Below are 15,226 nucleotides of genomic sequence, written 5' to 3'. Positions count from 1 at the left end.
GAATTTGAATCTAACACATATCAAAATAGGTTTATGTATCCGGGTGCACAATGTTTACTGTGCACCCTGTTTTTAAATGAACATGTAATTCAAATACAAAGAACATATTATTGATACCCAAAGAACATATAGCTAATAGACATATAGTTCAAATCCATATAACATATAGTTCAAATCCTTAGAACATATCGTTGCACGATGAGCACTGTGCACCCAGGTGTATAATCCAAATTGTGCAATTTCGTATGAGTTGATTCTTGATTGTTGATAAATTTGATGCTTTTTTGTGTTTTATGTCAATCTATTGTTTACATTGATTTTAGCAATTCGTGTTTATTTAACTGGTACTTGATTGATTGATTTTGCTAAGGCTAAAGGGTATGCAATCTTTGTAATGGTATTGCTTTTGCTAGTGTTTGTGCGTTATGTTTCTGAGATGCTATTATTCCAGTGAATCCAAGATTTCTTGTATCAATGTTAATTCGTTTTGTCAATGGAGGTTTTAACGCCCAAAAAAAGAAAAAACACTCCATTGTTGGAAGCTATGGCATCAAAGGGAGTGAAAGAGGGAGAAAAATGAGAATAATTGTTCTGCGCTTTTAAGCAAAAATGAGAAACTACAACTACAGTATCGACTCATTTTTCTCAATTTGCACGATTTACACTCCATTATTCTGCGCTTTGTTTCAAATATGTTCATCGCATTATGCACCCGGTTGTATAATCCAAATTGCAATATATCATTACATCAGTACTTCATGGCTTTCGAATAGATTTTAAATAAAAGTAACACTTTCTAATAGACTTCAAACTCTTTTTGAACACATTAGTAGAGGTGGATTATAGTCATTATAGATACGGAGTACTACTGCATATAGGTTCAAAATATCATTTTAGAAAACCCTGCTCGCAAAGCAAACATGGAACAAATCTCAAACAAGGAATTCACATTTCATCATAATTACAAAATTAACATACTTTCTTAATTCCTATTCAATTCCAACTTTGCACCAACTAAAATTTGCACTTCAAAGTTGGAAGAAGATACAGCAAGCCAAATGAAAGAAGAAAATTTCAGTATTAAGTCAACATTTCACATTCTCATTGGAGATACTACATAACACAAGTTTACAAACTAAAATTCATGGATTTAAAATCTAAACACTAATCCCGCGATAAATCACACTTCGTCAGCCACTCTACATTACTCTAATTTTTCCATTTTTTTTTTAACTTTCCTTTTTCATTTTTTTTTTCTTTTTCTGGTTGGTGCAATACATAAAATAAAGTCCTACATGATGTGGTGAAGATCCCTTTGTAGTCTGGTCTCAAGTCTCCCCTGCTGCTGATGACCCTAGTTGAGGGTTCCCAGATCCACAGCATTCAGCAGCTTTTGTAGCAAGCTGCATAGAGACCTGCTACAATGGCGGCTCTGACCCCACAAACTACACCACATCCTTAATCATACATATCTCACACAATTATGGGCACATGAACTCATTGCAGCTGTTTGCTCCTTCGTGACAAGGTTGGAGCAAAGTGCACCTGGAAAACCATAATTTAATCCAGCAGTAAATTTTTGGAACTTACCGAGTCTGCTGGTACTTCTATATACAAGTGCTTCATCATAAGATAGGATGATACTTCTAACATTCTGTGCCGTCAATCTCTGCCTCAACCTGCTACAAGAAATGAAAGCCACACAGACAACAAAACAACACAAATACATGGTCACTACTTTTGCAACAAAGAGAATAAGGTTTTTAAATTCATGCCTTGTGATTGGCTTCTGCACAAGTTTGCGGAATTTGTAGTTCTACCTCGAGTTTCTATGGCCATGCCAGCCGCAGTACTTGACTACAAAACAGGGACAAACGTAAGAAAATGGCGTTAGATTCAACAATAAGGAAGATCATTAAAGTAACAAATGAAAAAAATCAGAAGCAGAAACACATGATGTTTATGATCGAATCAACATACTCATAGCTAGAGAAAGTTGATGACACTTCTAGAAATGCCAATAGAAAGGATCTTCTGACCAATCTAGAGATCGATTGCATTTTATCAGTAAAGCAGATTCTGAATATTACACATCAATCAATAAGAGAGAGATAAATAACTAGAAGAAAGATAAATTCTTCAGGATACTTCTCTTGTTCAAATTATAGGAACAGAGATAGAAACAGATCGACTGGGAAGGGGAGGCATCATAACCTAGAACAAAGAAGTGCTTGAAGGTAAAAGCTTCTTTGGCACAGTCCAAAGTACACACACTTGGAAGTGAAAACATAAACAGTGGACTGACAACAAAATCACAACAAAATAAGCAGACCTAATTAAATAAAAGCAAGAGGGTATGATGAAAGCCTCAAACCTCTAGCTCTTCCGCGGATCCACCCTGGAAAACACCAGTCCCGCCCAGATATCCATTATCCGAATGCAAATCAGGATCTGCCCCGTGTTGATCATCCTGCAAAGACCCCTTTCCTCACTAATTTCGAAACTTTACTATTCTCATTGTCATCTGCCAGTTTTCTTAACCCAAAGTCCTTATGACAGAGTAACTCACCTCATGATTGAGAGTCTGAGTGTCGGCGCTTGACCCAAATTGGATCCCGTTTTCAGCTCCCTCGGTCTGCTCACTATGACCCATGACTTCATCAATATCATCCTTTGCAGCCCTCTCTATTAGGTCCTTCGCTCTCCGGAAAGATTCAGTCTGACAATTCTGAAGGCTAGAGGTTTCTTCATCCTTTCTAACCAGACAAGCATCCTTAATTCGATTACAGATATCAAGAGTCTCCTGACCGGAGACATCCTTTGGAAGTGCCTCCTCTATACTTGCTTCATTTTCAAGCGCAGAAATACTATCCTTAATATCCTGCTTCGCCAGTAAAATGGTACTATGACTGATCTTGTCTAGAAACACGTTGTGTGAGTCCATACTTCTGTCACCATCCAGAAATGATGGTGTATCTTGCGAGTGGATAAGCATATCTGAGGTTGAGCTCAAAGGTGAAGGAGTGTAAAATCTAGAAGTGAACTCTGGTGAAAGAGTTTCCAGCCGTTGTGGACTGATAGATGCCTTCTTCTCAAGACGTGATGGGGTCATATCCCCCATCTTAGAATCCGTCCGCCTCTTGAGTGGTCTATCAGCAGACACAGCGGTATCCCCTTCAGCATCACCACACATCTTCTCAACCTGGTGGCTCATGTGTCTTCGAGGTCGTTTATAGCCTTCAGGAAAAACATATGGAGGAAGCTGCTTTCTACGAACATGAGACACATATATATCCATGCCAGGTTTCCAATACATATACATATTGACTTCCTGCCTAAATTCATCAACAGTTCCACGAATATCAAACTGCTGACCTTCTTTAACTTTCTCGCCTTGTTTCCTCTGCAACCCCAAGAAGAAAGCACAGTGGCCACACTGCTTAGATGTGTCTACAAACTCATATGGGTAAGGATGGCACTGCAACATGCCATTTGTGTCTCTCTCTATCTGTAGAATACAAGCAATAATCAGCAAGAACAATGTGTACTATTATCGCCAGCTTAATAACATATGAAGGACCAGTTAAAGAAAATAGTACCTTCAAGGTAAGCTGTCGAAGCCGAGATTCTACCCAGCCTCTCCAAGCCAGCAAATCAACTGCATCTTCTGCAACAATATCAACTTGCAAGTAATTTTTGTACGACTCAAAGAAAAGATATGGCTCAAAAAGAGTACTCCATTGGGCCTTTGTCAACTCAATCTCCTGGACAGACACAAAACCCAGAATAACCCATGAATAACGTGTCATCAAAGAGGGAAAATATGGACAATAGAATCAAATATACTCTTACCTGACAAATTTTATTGCCATGATCAAACTGCTCCATCATAACACGGAGCGTACTTGTTGAGACATTGTAGCTAGAGTTCATGCACGGGTATGCAGGAGTAATAATTGGCATATGATGGGTGCGGTCCCGAGGGTTTTTACGAGGATCCCACACAGGGAAACCAAGATCCTCCTCTTCAATTGGACAGAGCATCACAGGATTTGGCCAACGCCATTGTGTATAAACTCTAAAAAATCGAGAAAGTAACATGCTAGGAGTAGCATTTGGGTATAGTTGGCATACTCTGGCAACTAATAGAGCCCAGTTCACACCACCAAGAAATCCAGTCACCTGCATTTGGAGGAGAGCATGAGAAGTTCAAAGTTACTACTCAACAACTACTTTTTCAATGATAAGAAAGTTCCATCTTACATTTGAATAGACACCCCGTCGCTTTGCCCAAAACTTGAGACATCTTAGTGTTGTTCGGAAGTGCTATAGAAATTCCAGAAAGGTCAAGATGCATCATCAAATAAAAGCAGAAAAAGTCGGCCAAAAGTGGAACTGGCTACAAGAATATTCAGCATTCACCTCAACATTAGGAACTAGCTTAAGAATTTGGTCTGCAACTCGACATCCATTCAGACTACGTACTGTTGGCTCATCAACATTGTGAAGTATGGAGCCATCTGATATGTCCAAGTCCTGAACAATTCACATTAGTAAAAATAGTAAAGCAACCACCGAAGAATTATGAAAACATTAACATGATGAAATATATCTAAATGATTATTAAACCACTTTTGATGCCAGGATAACCAAAAAAAGAAAATATAACTTAAGTGACTGTCTGAGCAGCATAAAGCAATCATATTTCAGAGTCAAGCGTTCATATCAAATACCGTATTACAAACTGTGTGTCTGCATAAACCTAAAACACAGTTCAAATGGACCTCATTTTATGACCTAGTAATCTTGACCAATATATAAATATGATGTATATGATGCATTAAATCATGTTGTTTACGTGAGCTCGAAAACCTGCAAGAAGTACCCAGCACTATATGCCATCCTCTGCTAGTGAGTTCAAACAGATTCTTATACTGATGCATTTGATTTATGTGAACATATATTTTAACACATGAATCCAACAGAAGAAGTCCCAAAGACAAGACAAAAAATACAACAATGACATTAGATCATCAAGACATACTATGGCATTATGACATTATATTCAAAAGAAAATGTCTCCAAGTAACAAGATCTTGACATTTTCTAGGCAATGACAATGAAAACACAACAAGATGTTTGATCTCCACCACAGGATAAACTAACGTCCGCATTCTCTCATAACGGTTGAATGAAGCAACAGAGGATGCAGTACATACGAGGACCATTTGCTGATATTTCGAAAACAGCAGAAAAACAGAATATAAAATCAGCCAGCTTCTAAACATTTAATATCATCTATATAGAGGTCCATTGCCTTTGGAGAAAAGAAATTAAACGATAGACTAAAGAAGGAAACTCAAGAAGTTGGGAGGCTTCTTATATCAATATATCTCAATTATTAAAAAAACAAAAAAACAAAAAAAAAACATAGAGTCAAAATGAAAAATAATTGCAGAAAATAAATGAACAGTTATTTTATTCCTTTTGGGTAGTCAGCTCAAGAGGAACGAACGATTTCAGGCAATAATGCTAGAAGATATGTAAATTCCCAAAAATACGTTTCATTTTAATTCATTTCCCAGTCTACCGTCCACGTCAGCAAGCAACTTGGTCCAATTTTTTTTTTAACATTCGACAACAAACCGCCAACTGAGATGGGTTTACTAAGGAAACCGCTATTCAATTGGCGGTTTACTTGGAATCAAGTAACTTACCAAAAGTAGCAGACTGGAAAGTACTAAATAATTTGTCAGCAACACTACGATAACCAGTAATAATGGTCTGATTAATACCATCACCAATCATCATAATATACCTCTTCTTCTTATCAATGGAGACATTCTCTTCATAAACACCAGCACTTACATAAACCAAGTAATACCCATCACTCGCTTCAGTTTTATTAGGTGCAGCTGCAACATCGTCATTTATCGTACTAATATTCCCGCTACCAAGAAGCCACTCTTGACGACGGCTAAGACTGGCCTCGAACACGACCCGAGCATTGTCGGACCTTTTTAAACCCGCGAGGCGGCCGCCATTGATACCGAAGAAGCCGGAGTGTTTCTCTCCTCGAGGAGGCTTTAAACCCTTTTTCAATTCCTTTTTGCCATCCATGCTTTGGTGGAGTATAGTTTAGTGTCCATTGATACGGGAGAGGTAATCCCACAGTCTTGTAAGGATGCCACTGCAGAGCGTGTGAGATGGCGGTTTAGTTCTATTCAACCGCCAACTTGATTGGCGGTTTCCTCTAAAACCAAACCGCTAATTGAGTTCGGTTCAAATTTGAACCGGAAAAAAAAATTAATTTTCACTACATGTTGCTGACGTGGACGGTAGACTGGGAAATAAATTAAAATGGGGAGTATTTTGGGAATTTACATATCTTCTAGCAATATTGTCGGAAATCGCTCCAAGAGTAACAATCAGAAACCAAGTTGAAAGACATACGAACAACATACTACATCCGTCCCTAAAAGATTGCCCCAATCCATTTCGGTTTGTCCCTTTGGGTTTGCCTCATACCATTTATAATATGTGATCCTCACATGTCTTCTCTCACATTCTATTATTTAAATTAGCAAAAAGACCAAAGCCTTCTATCTTAATAAAGTGAAAAATATGGTATAGGGCAATCTTTTAGGGACGGAGGGAGTAATAATATTACAGAACAATTTAACTAGATCAAAATAACCAAACAGGGCAAACAAAAAAGTAAAGGAGATAATGCAACTATGCAAGTGATAGAAAAATATGGAGAGGCATGTTGCTTACATCAGGAACAACCAGCATTGAAACACTTGCATAGAGGAGGTCAACAGATACTCCTTGAAATTTGAATTTCATTACAGGGACATGAGCATCAGGGACTGGCTGAAGCTCAGTGACTTCTTCAGTTTCAGCCAGAATGTCATGCAATATTATAAAGAAGTCTTCCTGGGTGACAAAACCTCAAAAGGTTGAGTGTCTCTGTTAGATGTGTCCGAGAACAACAATATCTTCAAGAAAATATCTAAACAAGTTGATGTACATCTTCAAGATGACAACTTCAAAACTAATACAGTCATTACTTACATCACGGTTTACATAGGAAGGCCCAACGCACAGAGTATCAATGTCAGCCCCAGGTCCATGCACCTGCCATGTGTCACCAGTTTCATTTTAAGTATTTGTTATAACAATACATATAGATAATACTAGTCACCATGACAAAAGAATATGTTGTGTTCCGAAGAGCTGGAGAAAATCATATATCCATAACCACAGAAACTACAAATTGGTATAGCTATAACCCAGGGTGACAAAGTGTAAAAAATAAAAGTGAGTTACTTCTTCTATTGTTGTTTGGCTGGAGTTAAGAAAGTAGCTATTGGTGATGGGGCTCAGGTATGAGACTAAACTCCCAAAAATCCAGAAATCCTATTCTACTACAAATGCAAGCGTGCTAACATCTGACCATGAAACATCACGTGTGAGAGTCCCACGTTGATAAAAGAGAAGAGAGTTAATCACTTAATAAGGCCAAGGGGCTACTCCCCTTATTGCCATATTGTTTTAAGGTGGAACCTCCTTTGGACTTGTTAAGCAACTATCATCAAAATTACGAAAAAGAAAGGGTATATTGACAAGAGACACGTATCAATCCTTGTGAACCTTATTATCAAGATAACCTACAGGAGAAGGCATGGAGAAATTACTTCTCGCTAGAAAGGCCTTCATAATCCAGGATTGTGCTGGTTGTTCCTTATCAAACTCAAACTCTGCAACTCCAACATATCTTTCCTTACCAGCCCACCACAAGTCTAAAACGACCTTTTTGGAAAGATTTAAGTGGCAAACAACTGCCTCAAAAACAATATTAGAACGCTAGATAATGGTATTATGCAAAAAATATTTTAAAAAGCATTTGATAAGTCCCACGGTCCCACCTGATGGCCCTAGATAAAAGAAAAGCTTGTCTTTAGTTTAATGTATGTTCTGTGAGAGGAGATTCTTGGGCAGCTTACTTCCCTAGTTCTGCTCATGCTCTAATGTCTAATTATATAACATGTCCTTGGGGCTAATGCATGACTGGCGTTTTCCTTTTTTCTTTCTAAAGTCTGATTCTGTTTGAATTCTATCATATACTCCGTGACTAAATCTAAAAGATGTTACACCCAAAAAAGTCGAGTGCAAATTATCTCCTAGTGAAAATTCTAAGGTGATTGTCCTAAAGACAACCACCATAGTGGAATCATTCTTAGCCACATTCTTTTTCTTTTTATTTTTTTGTTCCAAAATTTAATTAAATGATTTTTATGAGAATATTATAGATTTATAGCGATCAAGATTTTAAGCGATTTGTCTGCATCCAAATTATACACACAAATTTAGGTTATCTCCTCCATGTCAACAGGTTCCCCAGACCATAGAGAGTCTTTCATGGCCCATCAGGTCCTCACCAACTGTGATTTACAAATTTCAAGTTGAGAACCGCTTCTTCACCATGTGAATCTAACAACAAAAGTTTCTCCTCTGGAGTGTTGTACTCTTTAACAGCACCTAGACATAATCAACAACCTTAGCCGCACTCATCTTCTATCTTCCCATTTCTTTCCTAACTTGACACAATTCCTTAAAACTGTTTCAGGTGGCAAACAAATACTATCAACAACATCATCAATCGACCAATCAGGCAAGTTCAAGAAAAAAACATGGAACCTTACCCTTACAGCCTTACTTTATTGATAACATGATGGCTTGCTTCCAAAAGAGGAGTATGACTAGGATTTTAGGCACTTTGTACATCAGCCAAAGCCTCAATAAGCCACATAAAATTCTAGTGCTTTTGTTCTTTTCATCCAATAGTATCAACAAGACTCCAGATAGCAACAAGAAAGGTGCCACTGCAGCAGCACCCCAAAACCCCACACTTTACGAAATTAAAAGATAAAAGATATTGCCCAAATTAGAGACTCAACACACAGATCTCATAAGAAAACTAAGTGATCCAAAGGACCAAGACTAAGGGGGTTCAGCTGGACATTTTTTGTAATGGAGTTAGAAACTACCCCCTCCAGGAATTCCTAAGTGTTACGCTTGAATCTCATACATGGGGGATTCTTGCTCCACCCCGTCTCCCTAGAATCTCATACCCACGGACCCACCTCCCCCAATGAGATTCACATTACATTCTACCCTATATCCAAACCCTAACTCACATGAGAGGAGAGGGAAGTCGCAAAGGTAAATGACAACCACCACCTTGGAATCCGGCCAGCGACCATCACCATTGGACCTTCCTTCTTCTCCAGTAGCACAGTAGATCCAGATAATGATTCTCATGGGAATGGTTGATAATAACTTCACAATTTGGTTTGTTTTTTCAGATGGGATTGTGTTTAGAAAAATACATCCCATTAATGAGATTGCATTTTGAATTGATGTGGTTTCAAATGGGATTTGGTCATTTTTCTTTTGCATTTTGATCTACGGCTTTTCAAGTTTCAGTAGCTTTTTTTTCTTTTTCTCTTGCTTTGATCTTTGATTTTTTGGATAATATCAGTAGTATGTTATTATGAGGTTAGGGGGAAAAAAATATAGTTAAGAAATAACAAAATGGCTAGGTGGCTTATGTTCCGGAAATAATTATAAACGAATAACACAGTTAGCTTATATATATTAATAAAGTTAAACTAAATATAAGATAGTTAAAAAATAATAATGCATACAAAATTAGAATTCATTTCAAAAGTAAACAAACATCAACGATGTATATAGAATACATTCCAAAGTTTAACCAAACAATTTCACCCCTAGTATTGGGTTTTGAACCCAGACCTCCCTGTAATGGATACCCATACCAATCTATCCCGGTTTATTGAACCAAACGGCCCCTAAGAGAAGTATTCCCCCTTGTCAATCCGAAAGAACGCATTTATACACCAAAGACTACAACATTCTCAGTTTTTCATAGTTATCCTAGGAGATAATTTACAATGCCTTGGCAGTAGGAGCTAAGCTAAGCAATATGTGATTTAACCTTTTCCTCTACTAGAATAGTTAACATCTGTACCACGCAAGAAAGGACGAAAGATATACAAGATCTCTCGCCACGTTACAGAGATAATAATTTATTTATTTTTTTAAGAAAGGTAGCACCTACTTACCCCTAATCGATAAGACCCAAAAGTATAAATCAGAGCATTTGCATCATCTACCATTTGATCCGTGTATCCTCTTTGGCGAGTCAGCTGCTTTACCCACCCTTTCACAATCTGCATCACAAGTTATGACAACCATTTAGGATTTTTTCTCTTCAACTTATTTCATAAACTAATTACTAATTCTTATTTGAATTAGCGGGATCTTCTAATGTGTGTTTCATGCGCTATATCTTTGTATTTAACAGCTTATTCATGTTAGTATTTGTTCATATGGTAGGAGGTGGAACCGTGGAAGCAGTAAAAGGCAACAGGAAGTATACATAAGACGAATGAAATTATGCCATTTCCATACTAAGATAGTTGATTCACAAAGAAGTCTTGAGTAGATGCTATTCAACACCATCAAAAACACCTACATTGCCAATTATCTACACCAAATCAACCATACAGTGATACAGCTCCCAACAAAAGCAATCAATATAAAGTCGTCCACCGGGAAGGGAAAGAACCGAACAGAAACCTTCCCTTCCACCTATCTTTGTGCATTCACATTCACCGAACATATGGACCTTATTCTTCCTTTTCGTCACTCAGTCACTCCCCCAACCCATTACCACACTCAGTCTCACACCCAAATCATTCCCACTTATTCACTTCCAACTAGCAAAATAAGACATTAATAACTTGATTCTAGTTCCTACGTTATCTTACCAACTTTAATTTATATCAACTTTTACCCAAAATACCCGAGCTTATTTCTTAAATATGACCCTCAACTAAGCAAGATACCAATTGTGAGACAATAGTAACTAGTAAGTATCTTTCAACTTTCCCATACTACCCAAAATGTAGCACCACTTACCCAACTAATCTACGCTACCATCAATGAAGCATAAATCATGCAGTCAATTTCATTCAAAAATGAAATTTATTTTGGTTGAGTTGATTAATCAACAATTCGACATACATTAGCTAAGCAATTACATAATTATAAAACATAAAGAAGATAATTACCTCGCGAATCCGATTAAGAACCTCCTCTCTCTTATCTCCTTCTTCGTTGCTCTCATAAAGCTCCGAATCAATCAAAAACTTCAAAATCAACAACCATAAATAGCTAACTCAAATCACATAAAAAACAACTGATTTTACCCGAAAACAATAAATTTCAAAAAGAACTACCTTTCCTAATTCAGCATTTCGTATAAGATCAACCTCGGTAGGACCCGCAAGCGAAATCGGCTTATTAATTACATGCCTTTTCAATGGCAACGGAGGAGTAGATGAAATACTATTAAGCTGCTGCTCAGAACCCCCCATATTTGAATTCTACCCAAAAAATAAACCCAAAAAAATTACAAGCTGAAGTTGATAATTCGGATCCAAAAAAGCTCAATTCCTTCGGAAATCGAGCATCCCCCCTTCCCCAAAAGGGGGGAGAAGCCAAAAAAAAAACTCAGAGAAATGAGCAATAAAGTTCAGAGATGCTAGAAATTAAATTAGAAAGGGGTATTTTGATTTTCTAGGTTCGGTAAATTTAGGGTTTACGAGAAAATGATGATTGAAGAAATGATTTGGTAAGAGAGAGAAGGGACAAATACAGAGGAGAGAGAAAGTGGGCTGGAAGGAAAAGCAGGGGAAGGGGAGAAGAATGAAAGGAAGGTCAAGTCAAGTGAGTGATAATTTTAAAGTTAGGGCTTGTTTGGTGAGAGAGAGTGGTTTAAGACTATCCCTATGTGCCACGTATCTATTATCTATACTATATATTAAAAGGCGTTTACAAGAAAGTATACGTGACACGTGGCGCTCTGCTTATGGGTCGTTCTCTCCATGTAATATTCATCTACATAAAAAAAAATGGCAAACATGGTTTGTGTAAGGTTTGAACTCATGACCTTGAGTTTAAACAATAAAGCTTTTACCACTAATCTATTACATGTTTCATGTTATCATTACAAAAAGTTATATATAAGTAAACGTTAATGTTATTAATGTAGTAACCCGGGGCATCGCCCGGGCCTAAAAACTAGTACTAATATATTAAAAGTAGAGCTGATCAGCTGATCAACACTGACCCGGCCCGACCCGGCCCCAAAATTATCGAGTTTTGGGCAAACTTTTTTGGCCCGGTCCGACCCGACCCAAAATTTTTTAAATATTTTGCGGTCTTTGGACAACGTAAAACAACAATTTTAGTTACTCCCTCCGTATTTTTTTACAGCGCGTCTCCTGTGAGACCAGTCACACCATCAACTTGATGGTGTGACGAGCGCGAAAATAATAGCGTACCTCCCATAAAACTATATAAAAAAAAAGTAACAGATCTAAACTATAGAAGTAACATACCTAAACTAAAAAAGTATCTCCTCTAAAATTATATAAAAAAAAAGTAACATGTCTAAACTATAGAAGTAACATACCTAAACTAAAAACGTACCTCCCCTAAAACTATTCCGTATAAAAAAAAGTAACATGTCTAAACTATAGAAGTAACATACCTAAACTAAAAAAGTATCTCATCTAAAATTATATATATAAAAAAAAAGTAACATGTCTAAACTATAGAAGTACTACATAAACTAAAAATGTACCTCCCCTAAAACTAATCCGTATAAAAAAGAAGTAACATACCTAAACTAAAAAGGTACCTCCCCTAAAACTACTCCGTATAAAAAAAAAAGTAACATGTCTAAACTACAGAAGTAACATACCTAAACTAAAAAAAAAATACCTCCTCTAAAATTATTAAAAAAAAAGTAACATGTCTAAACTATAGAAGTAACATACCTAAACTAAAAAGGTACCTCCCCTAAAACTACTCTGTATAAAAAAAAATAACATGTCTAAACTATAGAAGTAACATACCTAAACTAAAAAAATACCTCCTCTAAAATTATTTTTAAAAAAAAGTAACATGTCTAAACTATAGAAGTAACATACCTAAACTAAGAAGGTATTTCCCCTAAAACTACTCCGTATAAAAAAAGTAACATGTATAAACTATAGAAGTAACATACCTAAACTAAAAAAAGTACATCCTCTACAATTATATATAAAAAAGTAACATGTCTAAACTATAAAAGTAACATACCTAAATTTGCAAGTGTGAACTGGTCTCACCATCAGTTGATGGTGAGGACAGTCTCATATAAGAATTTGAGATTTTTTTAAGAGATACACTTGCCTTTTCCGGCCGTATTTATTTAAGAGATACACTTGCCATTTTTAGTAACTTATCAACCCCACCATCTAATTAAATAATATATTTACACCCCACTCCCTAAAATGACATGGTGGGAGTGGGGTGTAAATATATTAAATAATACATCTAATATACCCTATCACCCACCATCCTATTAAACAAATATTTTCATAAACCCACCCCACCCTCCACCCACCAAAATGACATGGTCCCCACATATTTAATTATTAAAATATCTATCCAACCCCACTTGCTTTATTATTTTATTTCATTCAATTATTCTTCTTAATACCCGTGCCCGACCAAGTGTATCTCTTAAAAAAATACGGAGGGAGTATAAATTTGGCTCGGCCCGAAAAGCCCGCTAATTTTGGCCCGAAATAACGGGTTTTGGGCACAAAAATTCGGCCTGGAGTTTGGCCCGACCCGACATAATGGCCATATTTTTATGCTCTCGGGCCGGCCCGACCCGCCTTTTGATCAGGTCTAATTAAAAGAGACACCGGGAATGACACGTGTCAACTCTTGGTGCTATTTTTTCCCGCCAAAAACCACTTTCTAAAAAAAGTGTATATGTCTTATTTTATTTTTATTCTCTACATTTTTTTATAAACTATTTATGTATGGAAATAAAATTTAGTTTATAAATTATGGGAATAATGGATACCACGTAATAATAATTATTCTAAATTTGTAACATTTTAGTCAAATCTCTGTATTAATAATGGAAAATATATCACTCAATATTTTGGTAGATTCAAATTACTCCGTATATTAACATTTTAAATATGCATATTAGATGAATAAATTTAAACGAGTATGTTAAAAATGATACAACTATGCAGTATTACTATATATTAAAAGAGACACCAGGAAAGACACGTGTCAATTCTTGGTGCGATTTTCCCCGCCAAAAACCACTTTCCAAAAAAAGAGTGCATGTTTTATTTTATTTCTATTCTCTACATTTTTTTATAAACTATTTATGTATGGAAATAAAATTTAGTTTATAAATTATGGCAATAATAGATACGACGTAATAATTACTATATATTAAAAGAGACACCAGGAATGACACGTGTCAATTCCTGGTGCCCGCCAAAAACCACTTTCCAGAAAAAGTGTATCTGTTTTATTTTATTTTTATCCTCTATATGTTTTTATAAACTATTTATGTATGGAAACAAAATTTAGTTTATAAATTATGGCAATAATAGATACGGCATAATAATAATTATTCTAAATTGGTAACATTTTAGTCAAATCTCTATATTAATAATGGAGAATATATCACTCAATATTTTGGTAGATTCAAATTACTCCATCCGTCCCATAATATAGTGTCCGTTTGACCTTTTTCACGGAAATTAAGAAACTTGAAAAATAACATGATGAACTATTAATGTTATTGTACTTTAATAGGAAAGTACATAATTTATTTTATTTTTTAAACAAAAAGACAAAAACTAATAAACTATTGGACCACTTTTTCATGATAGAAACTTTAATGATATGACTACACTATTTTCTAGGTACAAACATTAAATATTGGACCACATTTTGGGACATCCAAAATGGAAAACAGGCACAACATTTTGGGACACCCAAAATGAAAAACAGGCACAACATTTTGGGACACCCAAAATGAAAAACAAACACTGTATTTTGGGACGGAGGGAGTACTCGTATCATATTAACATTTTAAATATGCACATTAGATGAATAAATTTAAACGAGTATGTTAAAAATGATACGGAGTATAACTATGCAGTAGTTTGGGAGATATTCAGTTAAATATTTTGTGAAAATGATCAAAATTCGTGCGTGCACGGGATCTAATCTAGTTACTACAATTACTGACCCCACTCAACGTATA

The 15,226-nt window shown here is 36.1% G+C and overlaps 1 protein-coding gene across 1 annotated transcript; it reads right to left on the bottom strand.

Annotated features, from left to right (window-relative positions):
• Positions 1-1,059: 1,059 nt before the first annotated feature.
• LOC110787425 (nuclear poly(A) polymerase 4-like) lies at positions 1,060-11,813 on the bottom strand. Its single transcript, XM_021992048.2, is given in 14 exon segments — positions 1,060-1,599; positions 1,601-1,679; positions 1,796-1,857; positions 2,375-2,470; positions 2,570-3,508; positions 3,600-3,764; positions 3,853-4,182; positions 4,264-4,326; positions 4,423-4,536; positions 6,778-6,939; positions 7,078-7,140; positions 10,152-10,259; positions 11,163-11,240; positions 11,331-11,813. Coding segments are annotated over 14 exon segments (2,436 nt in total). The 5' UTR covers positions 11,469-11,813; the 3' UTR covers positions 1,060-1,560.
• Positions 11,814-15,226: the final 3,413 nt, after the last annotated feature.

The sequence above is a fragment of the Spinacia oleracea genome, chromosome 1 (assembly GCF_020520425.1).
Source record: "Spinacia oleracea cultivar Varoflay chromosome 1, BTI_SOV_V1, whole genome shotgun sequence".
Classification (NCBI taxonomy): Eukaryota; Viridiplantae; Streptophyta; class Magnoliopsida; order Caryophyllales; family Amaranthaceae; genus Spinacia; species Spinacia oleracea.
The sequence above is the reverse complement of the archived record's forward strand: the minus strand, read 5'-3'. Positions and strand labels throughout refer to the sequence as shown.